This window comes from Plecotus auritus (genome assembly GCF_963455305.1).
Source record: "Plecotus auritus genome assembly, chromosome: 6".
Classification (NCBI taxonomy): Eukaryota; Metazoa; Chordata; class Mammalia; order Chiroptera; family Vespertilionidae; genus Plecotus; species Plecotus auritus.
The window spans coordinates 153,350,794-153,371,094 of NC_137773.1; the positions used below are offsets into that span (position 1 = coordinate 153,350,794).

The 20,301-nt window shown below is 47.0% G+C and overlaps 1 protein-coding gene across 1 annotated transcript; it reads left to right on the plus strand.

The window, feature by feature from the left end:
* Positions 1-5,909: 5,909 nt before the first annotated feature.
* Positions 5,910-6,491, plus strand: LOC308250263 (signal recognition particle 14 kDa protein-like). Its single transcript, XM_080672698.1, has one exon. It carries the CDS (start codon positions 5,934-5,936, stop codon positions 6,264-6,266), a length of 333 nt encoding a protein of 110 aa, XP_080528824.1. The 5' UTR covers positions 5,910-5,933; the 3' UTR covers positions 6,267-6,491.
* The last annotated feature ends 13,810 nt before the right edge of the window (positions 6,492-20,301 follow it).

The following is a 20,301-nucleotide window of genomic DNA, read 5'->3' on the forward strand; positions in this document are numbered from 1 at the left end:
CAAAACGACTTTCATACTAATACTAGGGTATTTGCTCTTTCCACTGTCATTCTCTCATGAATGCACATTAGAGTTTTCCAGAAGCAGACAACCTGACATCACAACAAACTGAATGCAGAATATATACAAGAATCCAGCTGTCTTCTATTTCGGGAACCATTTCATTTTTCATTTGGAAAGCTATTTTTCATAAAAATATAACATGTTAACATCAAACAATACATAAATGTAATGCTGTTATTTTAGATAAATTAATAAAAATTGTTTTTAAAAATTCTGTTTTAATTTCTATATAGTATCCACTGGTAGATATAACCACATACACTAAATAACAGCTCCTTGAGATCTCCAATCATTTAAAGAAATATAAAGGGGTCCTGGCACCAAAAAGTTTGAGAACCACCCATTGAGAGGAAATGGTTCTCTAGGTCTCTTATCCTTTTTTATTTGTGTTTAAAGTTCCACTTCCTCCTTCATTCAAAAGATGCATTCCCCCACCCAAGACCCCCGCTGGCCACTGGTAGAATATTGTAGGCACCATACATTTTTGCCCATTTTAAAAGACTTTAAGTATAATTTAACAGTTTGTATTGATTTTAGAGAGAGAAAGGAAGGGAGAGAGAGAAACATTAATTTGTTGTTCCACTCGTTTACTCATTTATTGGTTGATTCCTGCCTGTGCTCTGACCAGAGATTGAACCCACAACCTTGGCCGGGACGACGCTCTAACCAACCGAGCAACCTGGCCAGGGACTAACAATTTTAAAGGAATGAGGAGATGGCTAAGTAAGGTGCTGCTCCTGTGGCATCACTTTGGCTATTTCCTCGAATCTCTGTTTTGTCAGTTCCTATGAAGAATGTGCCACCTGATTGTAATGTTGCTCCTTTGGAGAAGATGGGTGGCTTTATAAGGATCTGTCTGTGATGTGGTTTCCAGGCACCCCTCCTCCCCCCCAGGCTTTGAGTGGCTCCCAGTGGCTCAGGACACACCTGCTTCAAAGCTGCAATGGCAGCAACCTGACCACAGGGTGCCCGGTGTGGGCAAGATGGCAGGGCCGGCTGGGGGTGGCTGACACCCTCACAAAAACCTTGAGGCCTGCTTTGCTTGGAAACCACACTCCCTGTTCCCTTTATTTGTACTACCTCCTTGCAGTTTGTTTATGCCCTGACACTGGCGGGAAATAGACTGTGTGCTTGTTCTCTGCCCACCACTTCCTCAAGTTGAAAGTGAATCTTCTCAGGTGAAAATCACAGCCTCTGTGCTTCCCCCTTGCCATTTAAAACCGTGGGCTGCAATTTGGAGCAGGAGGGAAAAGCCATCTGCAGGAGGGGCCTAGGTTTACATATTCCTCTATCACGGCCCTTGCTTGACATGTTCTGGTTTCTTTCGTGGGATTGAAATCAAAATCTCTCCTCTGCACTGACATCACACACCTACAGTCCAAGCTTCCTCCTCCTCCCTGACTTCTAAAGCAAGCAGGTCGCCAGCAAAGAGACACGCAGTGGTGAGTGTCTGGGGAGGTTTCTATTTCTGTCTGTGTGGAGGGAAACCTGGATTTGTTTAATAAACACAGAAAATCCTGCCCTGCCCAAGTCCTCAGGTGAACAGAGGCGTCTCCACCTGGGTCTCACATGCTCCTCAGTCTTTTTTGTGAGAAGAGAAACCAAAGAGGTGAAAACCCAGGAGCGCAAGCCTGAGAGGAAGTGAGCGGATCTGCTGACCTCAGAGCGCTGGGGTTGCCTTTAGGGCAGAAAGAGGGGTAGTGCCGGCCAGACGTGGGTGAGGGACCCTCTGTAAGAGCACAGAAGTCATCCCACTCCCCACCTGCAAGGGCCGGATGGTTTTCCAGAGACGTTGATACTGAGCCTTGAATAATAATAAGTAGAATTTTCTCAAGGAAGGAAGAAAGGGCTTCCCAGATCGGAAATAACACGAGGAAATAATGGAGGGTATGGACGGGTCGGGAAAGGAGGAGGGAGATCATTGGGACTCAGGGCCCAGGAAGGGACTGAGGAAAGTGGAAGGAGCAGGGATGAAACCTAATGTTTGGGGCAGGTCCTCCAGGGCCTTGAATGCCAGGCTAAAAACTCTGGACTGTAGACCAGAGAAAGCGAGGCGCCATTCATTCATTCATCTGCTCATCACTCATCTAACCAATATTTACTGAGCACTTAACATGTTTTAGGCATTGTACCAGATGTCAGGGGTGCCATTATGAACAAAAGACACAGACTCCCTGCTGTCAGGGAGTTAACATTCCAGTAGCAGGAGACAATAAAGGAATAAATGTATAATATGTCAGTGCGATCAGTGCTAAGGGCAAAACGAAGCAGGGAATGAACAGAGCGACGAGGTGTGGAGGCGCTCTTGTGGCTACAGCGAAGGCCTCTCTGGAAGGGCACTTTCAGCAAAGACTGGAAAGGAATGAGAGAGCAAACCACACACACACACACACACACACACACACACACACACACACACACCTTTGGGGGAAGAGCACTCCGGCCATGGAAGCAGCATGTGCCGACGTCCTGAGGTGGGAATGTGCGCCAAGTGTTGGCGAGAAAGCAAGCCCAGTGTGGGAAGGGCAGAGACAGCTTGGGAGAGAGCAAGGGAGATGAAATCAGAGGCCTGCAGGTGGGTAGGCCAGGGAGGACCTCCAGGTCATGTAAGGAGTTTGGGTCTTATCTGATGAGTGATCATGTAATCACTCTGGCTAGAGGGTGGGAACTTGACCAGAGGGACACTGAGGGGCTGGGGCAGGGGAGACACAGGAGATCCGTCAGGCGGGTGGTCTAGTGGGGGGAGTATGAGGAATGCCTCTTCTGGATGCTTTTCCTTTCTCAGGGAAACCATGAGCAAGGTCATCAGCTGAGAGTAACACTGCAGGCCAGAGGAGAGACATGTTGCCCAATAGCTATCCAGGCTGCACTGGGGACCCATTTGTGGTCTGAGCTCCTCAGTGAGACCAGTCAGTATGAGTGGTTTTTCCTACCAAGCTCAGCTGCTGGTTAAACGTGAAATTTAACTAGAGTTGGGATTATGCCAAGGTCTTGCAAGGGTGAGGGAGAGGCGTGAGGGCATTGAGGATGACTGCTGGTGCCACGATTTTATCAATGGACCACTGTGGGATTCCTTAACATGACCCGCGTGGTTCAGGGCCCACTAAGGTTGACCAGCCTCTTTCTATTAGTGAGACAATGATTGGTTTCCAACAGACCACATAATCTAAACTGGACCAAATGGGAAGTGCGGGCATGAGGCAGTAAAGGAGAAGGAAGGGCTTGTTAAAACGGTTTCAGGAAGCGGGGATGAATCCCTGAATCAAGGGATAGAGAGATGGGAATGAATGTGAGATTCTGCGGATACTGGTGATTAGTCTGGAGGGAGGCGGGGGAGGGGCAAAGTCAATTCCAGAGCTTCTAGTTTGAGTGACTGGACATACCATAATTGGGATCTACGCTATAGACGTTTTGGTTGGGAAGATAATAAATTCGTTTTTAGAACACACTGATTTTAAATGAAAACCCCGAAAGCTCAACTGCCTGTTGTATTTGAAAATAGTGGTCAAGGTTATCCAAGGGTCAAACAAAACTCTTTGGGAAACCACAATATAGGCCTTAGCAAGTGTGTGACAGTTCATCTGATCTCTGAGGATCACATCATTTTTATTTTGACATTTGGTGGCCTCTAGGGAACCAAGATCCAGTGGCAATCTCTTCCTGTGGTAGGGCTCACAGAGAGTCACAGTGACAAGGCTTACTCTTGAACTGGGGTTAAATCCCAGCTATACTATTTATGAGCTGACTTTGGACAAACTATTCTCTCTGAACCTCACCTGTAGAATAAGGACAATAACACCAGCATCTCCCTGTCAGAGACATTATGAATGTTAAATAAAGTGATATTTATAGGATTTAATTCATGGTGGTTCCCTGTTTTTGTCCTTCTCTGCCCCATGTCTTAAACGTTAGGGACTCAGGTATCTATAATAATAAAAGCATAATATGCTAATTAGACCAGCTGTCCTTCCGGATGTCCTTCCGGATGACCTTCCGGACGAAGCTGAGGCTGCAAGGGAAGCCTGGGTCCCAGATGCCAGATGGAAGCCAATGCCAGCAGCGGGGCAAGGAAGGCCTACTCTTGCACAAATTTCATGCATTGAGCCTCTAGTTTTACATAGGAATTCTGGGTTTTATTTTGTTTTTTACTGTCTCTTAAGGTGAAATTTGCAAGCTGAAAGTGGCCAGCAACATTAATACATTTTTGAGCACCTACTACATGCACTATCCCAGGTACCAATTTGAGGGCCCAAAACGTGGAGATGACAAATTCATTGGGTCTTCCCGCTTGGAGAGACATACTCCCATCAAAATTGTGCCCCAAGACCACAACCACATAAATTAAGGCTCTTTCTGTCAAACATCAATAACATTTAAATGAGGATTTCTGCAATACTAATGTAAGAGGGAAAAAAAAACTGTATCTGTTTGTTAACCCCTATAAAATAGAAACTGATCTTGTGGAGGAAGAAGGAAATGAATCTGTGTTCACACCACATCCTGGCAGCAGTGACTGAAATTGACCATCAGCATCTTCTCATGGCCCACCTGTCATCTTTACCTGGTGCCTTCAGCCAGAGGCGGCACCCTAAGAACTACGGGCTGGATCAGACCGAGGGCCTGTGTTGTCTGGGTGATGTGGGGTTCTAGACATTTGAGCCAGCAGTTAAAACTCGGGCTTTACGGCAGGAAAATTCAGGCTTCTCCGCTTGGCAAGAGTCCAGAGGAGCTTTGGGGAGCAGCTGACCCCTCTAGGAAGTGCATGCTCCCTCAGGCGAGCCTCAGAGCCCTGTAGGCAGAACCACTTACACAGCAAATTCCCCACCTCTCTCAGCACCCCGTGAGAAGGGGACGTGGGAAGCTGGTTCCCTCTGCCTTCTTCTCACTTTCCTTCTCCTCCCAAAGAATCGTGGCGTGTGACAAGATGCAAAGAGAATTGTAGAGCAGACCTTGAACCCTTCAACAATACTTTTTGACCCCAGATGACTGGTTCTCAGAACTGAAGGCCCCACAGAAGCCAGTTCTTTGAAAGGGCTCAGAGCCTCCACATGAACGAGGCGTCTGTTTAATTCTATGATTCAGTGACATCAGTGTGTTGCCAAATTGTCGCGCACTGTGGCCGCTCCCCTCTAATGAGAACCTTTATTTGTCTCTTAAATTGAATTCAACTCAACTCTCTTGACTCAGATGAATGACAGGCCAGAGTACTTAGAGAGCCTAGGAGAGAGACTTCCGATGTTCATCTGTGGCCTTAGAGGACCTGCAGGATTTTAAATGGCGCTGGAATCCTAGCGACAGGAAAAAAGGGTTCCGTTCAAAAGAGGAAGGAGGGTTCTATACACCACAAAGCAGTGAGCGTAGCAGACTGCAGACATGCTTCTAGAATGGACTTTAAAGGGGAAAGGGCATTTCTGTCCCTGGAAGAAAAATGATTCATCATTGTGTAACCAAGGTTGGGTTAACCAAGAACAAATCATGTCAGCCTTGCCCTCGCTTATTTATTCCACAGATTTATTAGTCTAGCCAGGGAAGGAAATACACAACACAGGAGATCTTCATTGTTCAAAGATCACTGGCAGAGAAAAAGGCCACATAAATCAATCCACTTATAAAGGAAACCAAAATTTCACATGAAATAGTGAAAAAAGGCTTTTCCTGAGACTTTACCCTGAAAAACAAAACTTAAAATTGGGAAAATAAGCGACTTTTGTTGTATTTTAAAAACTGTTCAGTTGACAAATATTTACTGAGCATCTGTTATGAGAAAGTTGCTGGTGAGGAAGATAGAGCAGTGAACAAATGAGACAAAATCCTTGCCCTCGTCCGATTGCTTGGGTCTTTGTGGCTTGAGTGGGGCCAGCGGAGCCGGGATGGCTCTGCTGGAGAGTGAGCAGTTCCTGACGGAGCTGACCAGGCTCTTCCAGAAGTGCCGGCTGTTGGGCAGTGTATTCATCACCCTGAAGAAGTATGATGGCCGAACTAAACCCATTCCAAGGAAAGGTTCAGTGGAGGGCTTTGAGCCCTCAGACAACAAGTGTCTGTTAAGAGCTACTGATGGGAAAAAGAAGATTAGCACTGTGGTGAGCTCCAAAGAAGTAAATAAGTTTCAGATGGCTTATTCAAACCTATTAAGAGCAAACATGGATGGGCTGAAGAAGAGGGACAAAAAGAGCAAGAGTGAGAAGAGCAAAGCAGCACAGTGAAGGGCTCCAGATTCTCTGCTTTCACCAACTAACCACCAAATTGCTATTTTTCCTTTGGTTTTTACTTTTGGCCACAAAACTAGGTTTCTGGTTCCCCTACAATAAGTGTTTTCATGTGAGATTATGTTCATTTTGGACGGAAGAAGAGCTGTGATGTTTACAGGGTAGTTATAAGAAGCCAGTTTATTTTAGATCTGGCTAATTGGTTATGTTGCCTACTTGCATATTCCTGGATTTGAGTTAAAGACTCTGCAGGCATCTGTGTGAAGAACAATGCATCATTAAACCTGTCTATCAGCAAAAAAAAAAAAAAAAAAAAAAAAATCCTTGCCCTCGTTGGGGGTTATAGTCTAAGGGAAAACAGGGAAAAAAATGTAAATACATAAACAAGCAAAATAGTTGTAGCTAGTGATACCAATAGTTGCTTTGAAGAAATAAAAAGTAAGATAACCAAACAAAGAGGGCTGAGACAGAGAGGATCCTGCCTTAGATGGGAGGTGGGGAAGGCCTCTATGAATGTGACATTGGAGCTGAGATTTGATGGTGAGAAGGAAACAGGCAGCCACACGTTAAAGGAAAGTGTGATCTGGATAGCAGAGACCCTGAAGACATGGCCAGCGAGTGAGCAAGGGGGACAGAGTGTTGAAATGAGATACGAGACTTCGGCACAAATCAGATTCTGTGGTGCCACGGGAAAGAGTTTGGATTTTTATGAATGGGACGAGAAGCCAATGGAGGATTTAAGCTGAGGAATGACACAATCTGATCCACATGCTTACAAGATGAGCATGGCTGCTCTGTAGAAATGGGATGGCCATGAAGGCAGCTGGGGAGCAGGAACCCCAGGGAGGAGGCTGTCCCAGGGCCCCAGCCAGCCATTGGCCACCTGGGCTAAGTGGTGGGGAGGAGATGGAGTCGATTCGGGATGCCTCAACAAAACCTGCTCTTCCATTCGAGGTGGGGATGGGTGGAGTCAGAGGCATCAAACATGACTACAGATTTTGACTCGAGAATGATACTGCCATTTACTGAGTGACGTAAGGAAGACTTGAGAAACAGGTGTGGAATCAAGAGGTGTGATTTTGGACACTTAAGTCTGAGAGTCTATGAAACGCTCAAGTGAACATGTCAAGTACAAAAATATACACCTGCCTAGCCAGGTGGCTTGGTCAGTTGGAGCACCATCCCATACACTGAAAGGCGGGTTCGATTCCTGGTCAGGGCACATAATCTAGGATTCCGGTCCAATCCCCAGTCAGGGCAACAGATGGATGTTTCTTTCTTATATAGATACTCCTCTCTCTTTCCCTTCTTCTCTCTCTAAAATCAATAAGCATATCCTCAGGTGAGGATCTTTAAAGTGCACCCGAAGGCCAAGTCTACCGGTATACATTTGAGCATCAACTGCATGAGATGGTGTTTCAAGCCGAGGGACTGGGTGGGATCGCTTAGGAAAGGGCAAACGCTGAAGGGAAGAGGACCAGGACGAAGCTCTGGGCCACCAACGTTCAGAGGTTGGGCCTTAGACAAGAAGCCAGGTAAGGGTAGTGCCACCAGCTCACTCTAACAGTAGCAACAACCACCACAAATGTGATCAATCCACTATCCCATTGGAGGGCTTGGGGGCATATTCTTCTGATGATAAAATTATAGGATCATATAACATGAAATTATTCAATTATGATTTGACTTTCATAGCAAAATCATAAACAGTATAACTTTGGCAAAAATATTTGAGGCGTGTGTTATTTTTTCCCCTCTGAGGTTAACATCATTCTTCTACGCATTGTCTTTCTAGATTTTCCTCCGGTCTAACACTGCCATTTCCTCATTTGTCAACGGCTTTGCCAACAATGAGGGCCGTTCCCCAAAACTGCTTTCCTAATCTTGAAATCTTGCCTATTTTGCAAGACCAACAATTTCCCTTCACCATCAGTTTTTGTTACTTGTGTTGTACTTGCATGGTGTTGTTGCAGCCTGACAACTCTAAAGAGAATAATGAACAAAGACTTGGCCCAATAGACAGGTAGAAACTTGGTTGGTTTGTTTTTTTAAATATATTTTTATTGATGTCAGAGAGGAAGGGAGAGGGAGGAAGAGAGAGAAACATCAATGATGAGAGAGAATCATTGATTGGCTGCCTCCTGCATGCCCTTCATTGGGGATCAAGCCTGAAACCTGGGCATGTGCCCTGACTGGGAATCAAATCACGACCTCCTGGCCCATAGGTCAATGCTCAACCAGTGGGCCACGCTGGCCAGGTGAAACCTGCTTTTAAAAGGAAGGTGTGTGTCGCCAGTTTATTAGTGATTTTAATTTTGTGTCATGATTATGTTAGTTGCCCATAATGGGCAGATGGGTTGGCAGTCGGCACCTCAGGCCGGGGGCTCCTCTGAGACTAGGACCCAGAATTGCTCCTCTCCTCCCTCTCCGAGTGGCTTTTGCTTTCTCACAGCATGGTACCTGGGTTCACAAAGTATAGGATACTTACTATCTGGTCCTTTACAGAAAAGCTTGCTGACTCCTGGGCTAAGTCATGAGGTACCTGATAAATCTTGTTGAGGGATTTAAATTTTATTCTTGTTTGTTAGTATTTAATCCTCACCCCAGGATATTTTTCCATTGATTTTTAGAGAGAGTGGAAGGGAGGAGGAGAGGCATAGAGAGAGAAACATGGATTGGTTGCCTCCTGCACGGGCCCTGAGCCTGCAACCAGGGCCTGTGCCCAGACCAGGAATGGAACTGTGACCTCCAGGTTCATAGGTTGATGCTCAACCCCTGAGCCACGCCTGCTGGGCTAGATTACAGGATGTTAAGATTAAGTGCTCCCTTGAGGGTGCTTCCCAGGGGTTTGAAAAGAGGCATTTCAAAAATGTGTTAACCTAGATACACACACAAAATGGACAGGACTTGCTTAAAGCAAAGATAACCTTTCACTAGGGAAGTTACAGGCCGGAGGCATAACTATCCACCAGGACCTGCCCAGTTAGAAAAGTATGATCAGATCACCTGTGAGGTCACCTTCAGTGAGATTTACTATGGAGCCCCCACCCCTCCCCCTTTTTTTGTCAACGTCAGAAAAATAGACAGTATTAAAGCCAGAGGCCAGGAAGCAGTATCTCCAGGGAGATGGTGAGGAAAGAGCCCTTGGCTAGGCTAAAGCCAGAAGCAGTAGAGGCAGGGAAGTCAGTAAAAGAGCTTTAAGGAGGGGCTGGTAAGACAGACGGGAGCTGGGAAGCTGGTTTCAGAACCTGAAAAGAATATTTCAAGCTGGAAGGAGTGGTCCATGTGCTTAATGCCATACAGGTAAGTGACCATCGAATTCAGCGATTACAAAATCTCTCTGAACACTTGACCAGAGCAATTTCAGTGAGTAGGGGGACTCACCATAGGCTGGAAGGGTTTGAGGAAAACATTGGATGTTGGCAAATGGAGACAGAAAATCTACAGAGACCTCTTTTGAGTAGTGTTGCTGCAAAATGAATGGGTAAAAACCACAGAAGTCCACTGCAGGCTCAAGGCCTTTACAGTCTCTTTGGATCCTGAGAAGCTTTGACTCCATGAAGCACCTACCATGTGCCAGCTCAGCGGTCGGCAAACTCATTAGTCAACAGAGCCAAATATCAACAGGACAACGATTGAAATTTCTTTTGAGAACCAAATTTTTTAAACTTAAACTTCTTCTAACACCACTTCTTCAAAACAGACTCGCCCAGGCCGTGGTATTTTGTGGAAGAGCCACACTCAAGGGGCCAAAGAGCCGCATGTGGCTCACGAGCGGTTTGTCCATGTCGTAGGAAGACCTGCAAACCCCCCAAGCCAGCAGTTTCGTTTCTGCTGGGTGTGCACAGAGCTCTTCCTTCCACACTTTCCCAAGGAAGCGTGTTCATGCAAACCTCTGAAATCTGCTGCCAGATATAAAAGCGCGACCCAAAGACTAAGCAGATTTCTGTAATCAGGACACAAATGCATCTTGTAGAAGGCCACAAAGTAACATTTCTGTTTCACATGCTGTTATTTTTTTTCTAGGAAACATTTAGTTTCTCCTGACAAACATCTAGGGCAAAACATTCACATTCATGCACACATGGCTTATTGCGGTTTTAAAATTTTTTTTTAAATATTTTAATTGATTTAAAAAAACATCTATAATAATAAAAGCGTAATATGCTAATTAGACCAGACGTCCTTCTGGACGACCTTCCGGATGAAGCCGGGCTGTGAGGGAAGCCCAGGTCCCGGGTGCCAGAGGGAAGCCGGTGCTGGCAGCCGGGGGAAGGAAGGCCTACTCTTGCACGAATTTCGTGCATCAGGCCTCTAGTATATATACATATACTACTATATATACATATATATATATATAATTGATTATTGATTTCAGAGAGGAAGGGAGAGGTAGAGAGAGATAGATAGAAACATCGATGAGAGAGAATCATTGATTGGCTGCCTCCTGCACGCCTCCCACTGGGGATTGAGCCCACAACCCGGGCATGTGCCCTTGACTGGAATCGAACCTAGGACCCTTCAGTCCACAGACTGACACTCTATCCACTGAGCCAAACCAGTTAGGGCTTAATTGATTTTTTAGAGAAAGAAAGGAAGAGGATAGAAAGGTAGAAACATCAATCAGCTGCCTCCTCTAACACCCCTTACAGGGGATAGAACCTTCAACCAAGGTACATGCATTTGACCAGAATCGAACCCAGGACCCTTCAGTCCACGAACCATTGCTCTATCCACTGAGCCAAATGAGTTAGGACTGTTTTTTAAATTTAATCACAGACTGTAAGGAAGACTTGGAGATCTTTTTTTTTTTTTTAAATCTACTTCTATTCCCTGATGATCTTCAAAGAGATGATCAGACTCCAAAGTCTGAGCTTTGAACCATTTGCAATCCTGTTTCGAGAGGTGCAGGCTGACCTGCTAGGTTGCCTGTCTTCCTGGATCTATAAAATGGTGTATAGAAAATCATCACAGGAGCCAGATTTCTGTCTGCCAAGGAGCTGGCTCAGAATCCATCTGCTCCTTACAAAGCTGTGTGGCTCTGAGCGGGTCCTTAGCCTCTGTGAGCCACGGTTGTTCATTTGTCAACTGGTGATATACTAGATCTAATTTGCTGTTATGTATTAAATAAGCTAATGTAAGTAAAGGTCTGTGTATGTATTCTGAGTACAATAAATGGTAGCTTAGTGGCCCTGGCCACGTAGCTCCATTGGTTAGAGCATCATCCCAATGTGCCAAGGTTGGGGGCTCAATCCCTGGTCAGGGCACATAAGAGAATCAACCAATGAATGCATAAATAAGTGGAACAACAGATCGACAAATCAATGTTTCTCTCTTTCTCTTTCTCCCTTCTTTTTTCCCTCTCAATTCAATAAACAAAATTTTTTTTTTAAAAAGTGATCTTGGTGCTTTGGAAATCCTATAGTTGGCAGTAATTGTAAGCAAATAACTTCATGAGTCAGAGACTTCAGAAGGTCATCTGTTGACATGAAGTATCTCCGTAAGTGGCACCTCAGGGCTCCTTGCTAAGCCCCCAAACTTTCGTCTCCCTGTCCCCAAGTTCTCAGCAGTCATCTAGACTTCTCTGCTTGCGCCAACAAGGAGAAACTTCTACCCTTGCCTTCTCTAGTTTTGACATCATCACCATGGGAACAGCAGCGACTGCAGTCCTGGTTTGGACCCGTTTGAATGTTCCCCCAGCCTCAGCTTGCACAGGAGGGGAAGGTTCCCTCCCCAAGCCCCACGCCTCTGGGTCCGCCCCCTGAAAGGCTGATGCAGAGTGAGAACGGGGCTGGGATGGCCATCTCTGTGGCCTGCCTTCGGCTAGGGGAGCACACCTCTGACAGGAACACACAGAGCCAGGAGGTCAGGCTCCGGTGAGGGGGTTCCTGGCGTTGGCCCTGACCGCCGGCGTGTAAGCTGGCTGAGTAGTCCATCTTCCTGATGCGAAAGAACAGCTGCAGAAGTTATATCAGGGGATATTTCCGTTTAAACAGATGTTGTTTGTGTCTTTTGAGGAGAGTAAGGAGGATAGCTTTTAACTGCCATACATGAATAGGAACCAATGCTTTCTGTGTCCTACACCAGGTCTCCTCAGCTTGTCTGGGTTTTAATATTTTTTATTGATTGATTGATTTTTTTTAAATATATTTCTTTATTGATTTCAGAGAGGAAGGGAGAAGGAGAGAGAGTAGAAACATCAATGATGAGAGGCAATCATTGGTGAGCTGCCTTCTGCACGCCCCCTACTGGGGATCAAGCCCGCAACCCAGGCATGTGCCCTTGGCCGGAATCGAACCTGGGATCCTTCAGTCCGCAGGCTGATGCTCTATCCACTGAGCCAAACCAGCTAGGGCGATTTGATTTTTAAGGAGAGAGAGAGAGAGGAAGGGGGAGAGAAAGAGCTAGAGAGAGAGAGAGACATCAATTCGTTTTCCACTTACTCATACATTTGCTGATTGCTTCTTGCTTGTACTCTGACCAGAGATTGAGCCCTCAACCTTGGTGTATCAGGATGATGCTCCAACCACCGAGCTACCCGGCCGGCTTGTCTGGGATTTTAGCCGAGGCCCGGTGAACAGTCTCCATGCACACAGGCAGCACCTACCCTAAGCCTGTGGAGTCCCTCAAGTTTTCCGCGTCAGGGTCTTGTTGAAGCTTTGGTAGTTCACTCAGCCCTCACACAGGCAGCCCGAAGCACGGAGAGGGGTCGGGAGCTAACACTCCCGGGACAGCCCCCAACCACTGAGGATGGAACGGCAGTGGAGCAAGCTTCGCTTCCAGCCTCTGGGTCTTCACAGGTACAATTCAGGGGGGCATTCCACCAGTCCTCAGAGGGGGCCCCAGCAAGAGTGAGCCCAATTGCCTGCAACAATAACCAGTGAATTAACACACCTTTTACTGGCTTCTCCCACTTCCTCTCCCCGCTCCCCCACTTCTGCATTCCAGGTTCTCCTCCCAAAAAGGTGACCTCTGCCTGGCCTGTGTGGCTCAATGGTTGAGTGTTGACCTATGAACCAGGAGGTCAAGGTTCAATTCCCGGTCAGGGTACATGCCCAGGTTGTGGGCTTGATCCCTAGTGTGGGGAGTGCAGGAGGCAGCCGATCAATATTCTCTCTCATCATTGATGTTTCTAGTTCTCTCTCTCCCTCTCCCTTCCTCTCTGAAATCAATAAAAATGTATTTTTTTAAAAAATAAAAAATGATTTAAAAAAAAGGCGATCTGTGCCCAAGACCCAAGTCTCTGCCTGAGGTTTTGTTCTGGGGAAAACCTAAACTAAGACATGCATCAGCAAGCATGCTGGGAGGTTTCGTGTGTTCTGTTTTGCTTTGCTTTGTTGTTGAACATTCAGAAATAAAGCTGCTCCTTTGCTGAACAAGAACAAATAGGGAACCTGCCCCTGTTGGGAAGGAGAGCTGTCCCCGAAGCCGAAGCAGTGGCAACTCCGTCCTGGTCCTCATCACACCCCTGAGCCCTGACGCTGAATGTGGGGAAGGCCAGGATCTGCCCACGGCTGGGGTTGGAATGGCCGAGCGACCCTGGGTGTGGACGTATTTCTTATTCCCAGACCCGGTGCTGTGAGCTGGAGGCGGCATGTGTGAATGGGAAAAGGATGTGTTGAGACAAAGGCACAAGGTCAAAGCAAATCGCGGCAGCCTGGGACGCCAACTGAGCTTACAGAGCCCGAGAACCAGGGGGCAAGGCAGACGTGAAGCAGGTGGGATGCATTCGCTGCAGGACCGGGTGACGGCCACGGCGGAAGCTTCCAGCCCTTCCCGACTTGGTGTGCGGGGCCTGCCACCTGCCACGGAACAAGGCCTCACAACCCCAGCCGATCTGACAACGACACCTGGCCTGGTGTGGGCCTCCTTGGATGGGAGGAAAAGGAAAGGAAAGGAAGAGCAGGAGGCGGGTACACAGCAGCGGGGCCCAGTAAGGAAGGACACCTGCATCCCAAGGCACCGTTTTAACCACAGAAAGGAAGACAGAACAAAAGGCCACCCTCAGCCAAGGGGGATTTCCAGCATCAACAATCACCTTCCTTCCTGCCCATTGTACGAGGCTGCGTGTTCTTATTGGGGTGTGTGGGCGTACAGGCAAAAGGCGGGTGTGTAATTTCTGGGGAAAGAAAGACTTCTTCAGGTGCTGCAGCGGCAGAACCATCGTAATTCCACAAGGAACCCCGGTGGCCAGCTACCGCTGCCAAAGTTGCACAGTGGATACTGTAGAATAAATCAGATTCTCCTGCAATAGAGAGGGCCGATTAGAACCCGCCAATGAATTGGTAAATAAGAATATATCCTGAGAAACCCAAAACACCAATCAGAAAGGATATATGCACCCCTATGTTCATAGCAGCATAATTTACCATAGCTAAGATCTGGAAACAGCCCAAGTGCCCATCCGCAGATGAGTGGATAAAAAAGCTGTGGCACATCTACACAATGGAATACTACGCAGTAGTGAAAAAGAAGGAACTCTTGCCATTTGCAACAGCAAGGATGGACCTGGTAAGCATTATGCTAAGTGAAATAAGCCAGTCAGAGAAGGATAAATATCGCATGATCTCACTCATTTGTGGACTATAATGAACCACATAAACTGATGAACAAAAATAAATCCAGAGACATGGAACCATGGAACAGACTGATGCATTTCAGAGGGAAGATGAGGGTGGGGGTGAGTAGGCAGGAGAGATTAACCAGGAAACTTATATGCATATATACACATAGCCCATGGACACAGACAATAGTGTGGTTGAGGGCTTGGGAGGAGTGGGTGCAAGGTGGAGGGCGTCAATAGAAAAACAACGAAAGAACAAACAAAGGGGACATCTGTAATACTTTCAACAATAAAGACAAATTTTAAAAAATAATCTTGACAATACTTCAAATGATTGTACTATCTAAAACTGGAGAAATTCTATCCTACTCCCAATGAAAGCAAACCAAAAAGCCCACCTGAGGCCACTCAAACTGTAGGTTTTTATCTGTGATGCTGTAATTTCTAGATGGCTGTTGGTAGCTTTGGTTCAATAATCGTAATGATCAGATGGACCTATTACTGTTGATCATCACAGCTGTTCTTTTGCCAGGACAGGATGGAGTTCCTTGATAAAGGACATACCCTTTCATCTTGGCTAAAGTCCTAGCCTCATAATTCCTAGTCTCAGAGTGGCTCCTTTGCAATGTTAATTCCAGTCACTGCTAGATGTGCTGACCTTAGGGTTTTAACTGCCAAGACCTAAGAATGAAATTCAGCCAGTACATTGCAAACCTCCTCAGCACCATGTGAAAATTTAATTTTTTTAGAAAGTGAGGATCACAGCCCTGACCAGTGTTCTCAGTGGTTAGAGTGTCAGCCCCTGCAACCGAAAGCTGACCGGTTCGATTCCCATCAAGGGCACGTACCTGGGTTGCAGGTTCGATAGGGGCACGTGCGGGGGGGAGGGGGGCGGGGGAGACAATTGACATGTCTCTCTCACACCGATGTTTCTCTCCCCCCACCACCTGCCCCCTGCTCCTTTCCACTCTCTAAAAATCAAGGGAAAAATATCCTCAGGTGAGGATAAACGACATTAAAAAAAAGTGAGGATCACAGAGGTGATTGCTTTTCTAGAGTAATTCAACATATACCTTTACATGTTTGTTTCAATCAGCAGTAGATGTTCGCATGAAAACGATTCTCTTTGGATTGTCATCACTGAGCAGGAAACCTCTAGGCCTGCGCTATCCAATACAATAGCCACCCGTGGCTCCTGAGCCAGTCTGACTTGGGGTGCGCTGCAAGTATGACGTCAGGCTTTGAGGATTTAGCATAAACAAAGAATGTAAAACATCTCGTTAGTAATTTTTTAGATTGATTGCATGCTGAAATTATAATACTTTAGACATATTGGGTTAAAGAAAATATATTACCAAAATTTTTTGTCACCTGTTTTTTTTTCTTTCTTTTTTGAGAGAGAGAGAGAGATTGGTTGGTTGCCTCCTGTATATGCCCCAACGGGATATCCATTCTGCCACCTTTCGGTGTACAGGATAAGGCTCCCACCAACTGAGCCACACCAGCCAGGGCTCTTTTTATGCTTTAACTAGAGGCCCAGTGCACGAATTTGTGCACCAGTGGGGTCAGGCTGAAACCGGCTCTCCAACATCCCCCGAGGGGTCCCGGATTGCAAGAGGGCACAGGCCAGGCCGAGGGACCTCAGCAGTGCACGATTGGGGCTGGAAGGGATACTGGAGGTTGGCCAGCCGGGGAGGGACCACAGGAGGGCTCCAGGGTATGTCCAGCCCATCTTGCTCAGTCCCAATCAGCCAGACCCCAGCAGCAAGCTCACCTACTGGTTGGAGCATCTTCTCCCTGGTGGTCAGTGCACGTCCTAGCGACTGGTCGACCAGTTGACTATCTGCCCCCTGGTGGTCAGTGCACATCATAGTGAGTGGTTGAGCAGCCTTAGCATATCCTATGTAATAAAAGAGTAATATGCAAATTAACCATCACTCCGCTACACCCACCAGCCACGCCCACAAGCCAATCAGGAGTGAATATGCAAATAAACCCAACCAAGATGGCTACCACCACAGAGAGCAGGAGGGAGGCATGGGTTTCCCTGGCAATGGAGGAAGCCAAGCTTTCCGCCTGCCCTTGTCGGCCTAGGCCTCCACTCAAGGCTACAAAGTTTCAATGATAGAAGATACATAAATCCAAACAGAAATGGCGACAGTCACAGAGCTGGAAAGAGCAGGAGGCTAGGGTTGCCCGCGGCAATGGAGGAAGCCAAGCTTTCCACACACCCTGGCCGGCCCAGGCTTCCGCTTAAGGCTACAAAGTTTCAATTATAGAAGATACATAAATCCAAAAAAAATGGCTGCCACCACGGAGCAAGCAGAAGGCTTGGTTCCACTCCAGGCTACAAAGTTTCAATTGTAGAAGATAAATAAACCCCAGATACCAGGGCCTTGGCTTGGGTAGCTGGGGGGGGGCGTGGCCAGCCTGCAAACCACCACAGGCCCCTCGCCCAGGCCTCCCCACACCCCAAGGGAACCCCCACCCTGATCTGGGACACCCTTCAGGGCAAACCAGCTGGCCCCCACCCGTGCACCAGGCCTCTATCCTATCTAATAAAAGAGTAATATGCAGATTGACCATCACTCCAACACACAAGATGGCTGCCCACATGTGGTCAAAGATCCTGCCCCCATGTGGACACAAGATGGCCACCACAAGATGGCCAGCAGGGGAGGGCAGTTGGGAGGGACCGGGTCTTCAAGGGAGGGCAGTTAGGGGTGACCAAGCTGGCAGAGGAGGGAAGTTGGGGGTGACCAGACCTGCAGAGAAAGGCAGTTGGGAGCGACCCAGGCCTGCAGGGGAGAGCAGTTGGGGGGGGGGGGACCAGGGCTGCAGGGGAGGGCAGTTAGGGGTGACCTGGCTGGCAGAGGAGGGAAGTTGGGGGTGACCAGACCTGCAGAGAAAGGCAGTTGGGAGCGACCCAGGCCTGCAGGGGAGAGCAGTTGGGGGGGGGGGACCAGGGCTGCAGGGGAGGGCAGTTAGGGGTGACCAGACCTGCAGGGGAGGGCAGTTAGGGGCAAACAGGCTGGCAGGGGAGCAGTTAGGCATCAATCAGGCTGGCAGGGGAGTGATTAGGGGGTGATCAGGCTGGCAGGCAGAAGCGGTTAGGGGCAATCAGGAAGGCAGGCAGGCAAGCAGTTGGGAGCCAGCAGTCCTGGATTGTGAGAGGGATGTCCGACTGCCCGGTGGGATCGGGCTTAAACGGGCAGTCGGACATCCCTCAAGGGGTCCCAGATTGGAGAGGGTGCAGGCTGGGCTGAGGGACACTCCCCCCCTCCCCCCGTGCACGAATTTCGTGCACTGGGCCTCTAGTCATTAGCATATTACGCTTTGACTGGTTGAACAGATGACCGGACACTTAGCATATTAGACTTTTATTACGTAGGATATGTCTACTAGAAAATGGGGAAATACAGATGTGTGGCTCCCACTGAATTTCTATTGAACAGCACAGCTGTAGCTGGTCCACTCAGCAGAGGTCTGGGCAAGCTCTTGGAAGGGGTTCAGGAGGCCTGTCTTGCAGTTCCAGCAAAGCAAGAGCAGTATTCCCCCTAGGAGCGTGTGTTTGGGGAGGTTCATTTGTGGGGGCTGCTGGGGGTAACTTGGGAGGGAGGTGCTACAACCCTTCCAGCCTCGGTGAGCTTTTCTGCCCCACAGTAACTGGAAACTGTTTTCTGAAGTTTCCTTGCATTTCAGAAATGGTGTGGAGCGTACAACTCCCACTGCCTCTCCGTTGCCCTGTCACACAGCTTTGTTGTGTAATTTCCATATCATAAGATTCATAGTTCCATGAGTTTTCCTACATTTACATAATTGTGCAACCATCGCCGTAACTCAGTTCCAGGACAATTTCATCACCCCGAACATTTTCCTCATGCTTGTTCAGACTCACTCTCTGTTCCCAGCAACCTCTAGGAAACCTCTGATCTGCTTTCTAGGTCTATGGTTTTGCCTTTTTTTTTTTTTTTTTTTTAAGAATTTCATGTAAATGGGTTCATATTCTTTCACTTGCGTTTCGCCTGCTGGTCCCAATTTCTCAGCCTACTTTTAGAGGAAACAAAACTGGGTGGAAGGAAACTTGGGAAATTCCTCAGGAACTCGGTCTGAGCTCAGAAAAGGTGCCAAGGGCAGCTAAAAGCACACTGACAGGTCGTGACACATTGCCCTTGCTTCTAGGAGGCTGCTGATCTCTTTCCTCCCGTTTTACAAAGAAAATGGACCGTGTTGGCAAAACAGTATTCATTCCACCATTTTACCTTCCTGTTCTTGTCTACAGACTTACATATTTGATACACTATTGTCCTCACAGTGTAGATTAAAATGTGCTATTCCATGCTCTCGTTGATTTGTCTCAGTGGATAAAGCGTCAGCCTGCAGACTGAAGGGTCCTGGGTTCCATTCTGGTCAAGGGCACATGCCCGGGTTGCGGGCTTGATCCCCAGTATGGGGCATGCAGGAGGCAGCCAACCAATAATTCTCTCTCATTATTGATGTTTCTATCTCTCTCTCCCTCTCTCTTCCTCTCTGAAAACAATAAAAATCTATTTAAAAATAAATAAAATGTGCTATTCCATATTTCCCTTCCTTTACTATTTTTTTTTGTTTCATGTAGTCAATGGCATTTATTTTATTTTTAATGTATTTTTTATTGTTGATGGTATTACAAGTATCTCCCGTTCCCCCCTCATCCCAGCCCCTCCTCACCCCCCAGGTCTTCACTATTCTATTGCTCGTGTCCACAGGCTATGTATATATCCCTTTCTTTACTATTTAGTGCTTTTAAAAATAATGATGATAAATTTTCTCTCTGGCATCCATACTCTCTCACCTGAAAACTGAGCAGATATAACTGCTTTTCATGGAATTTAACACTGACAATCATTCATTCATCCAACGAAGTGCAAGCTATTACAGCTCTACTTACATTGAAATCTAACCAGATGAATCTAACATCCCACGGTCTTAAGATTTTGCATTGCAAGTCATGGTGTTGGTTTAATTAACAGACAACAGCAAAAGAAAAACACTCCAGCAACTTTTTTTTTTCTTTTTTTTTTTGCTAATAAGCAGATACCGAAATAATGAAGATCTTCTGACACACCCCTCCCAAAATCACTGAGTTTACCCATAATAACATGTGGACTTTGAAGAGTGGGTGGTTAGCATTTCTGAAAAACATACTTGGAAAGACTAAATCACACACAAGCTGCTACAGGAACCACCCGTGAAAAGCACAGACTATGACAAGTTTGGGTGTGGAGGGGGAAGTTGAAAGATTAAGGCTGGTCAGACCTCTTCTAGTCACATTTTTAATCAAATAAAGTCAAAACTAATGTTTCATGTCTCTCTTGCTTTTCATGGACAGAGGTGTTGCACTTGCCCATCCTTGCTGAAGCAGACACTGCCAGGGCCCCACCTCTGGTCCCCTGTGGCTTTAGAAGACAATTCCTGTGCACACTGGCC

Excerpts from the sequence above, each read along its gene's own strand:
- LOC308250263 (XM_080672698.1), top strand. The coding sequence starts at position 5,934 with ATGGCTCTGCTGGAGAGTGAGCAGTTCCTGACGGAGCTGACCAGGCTC.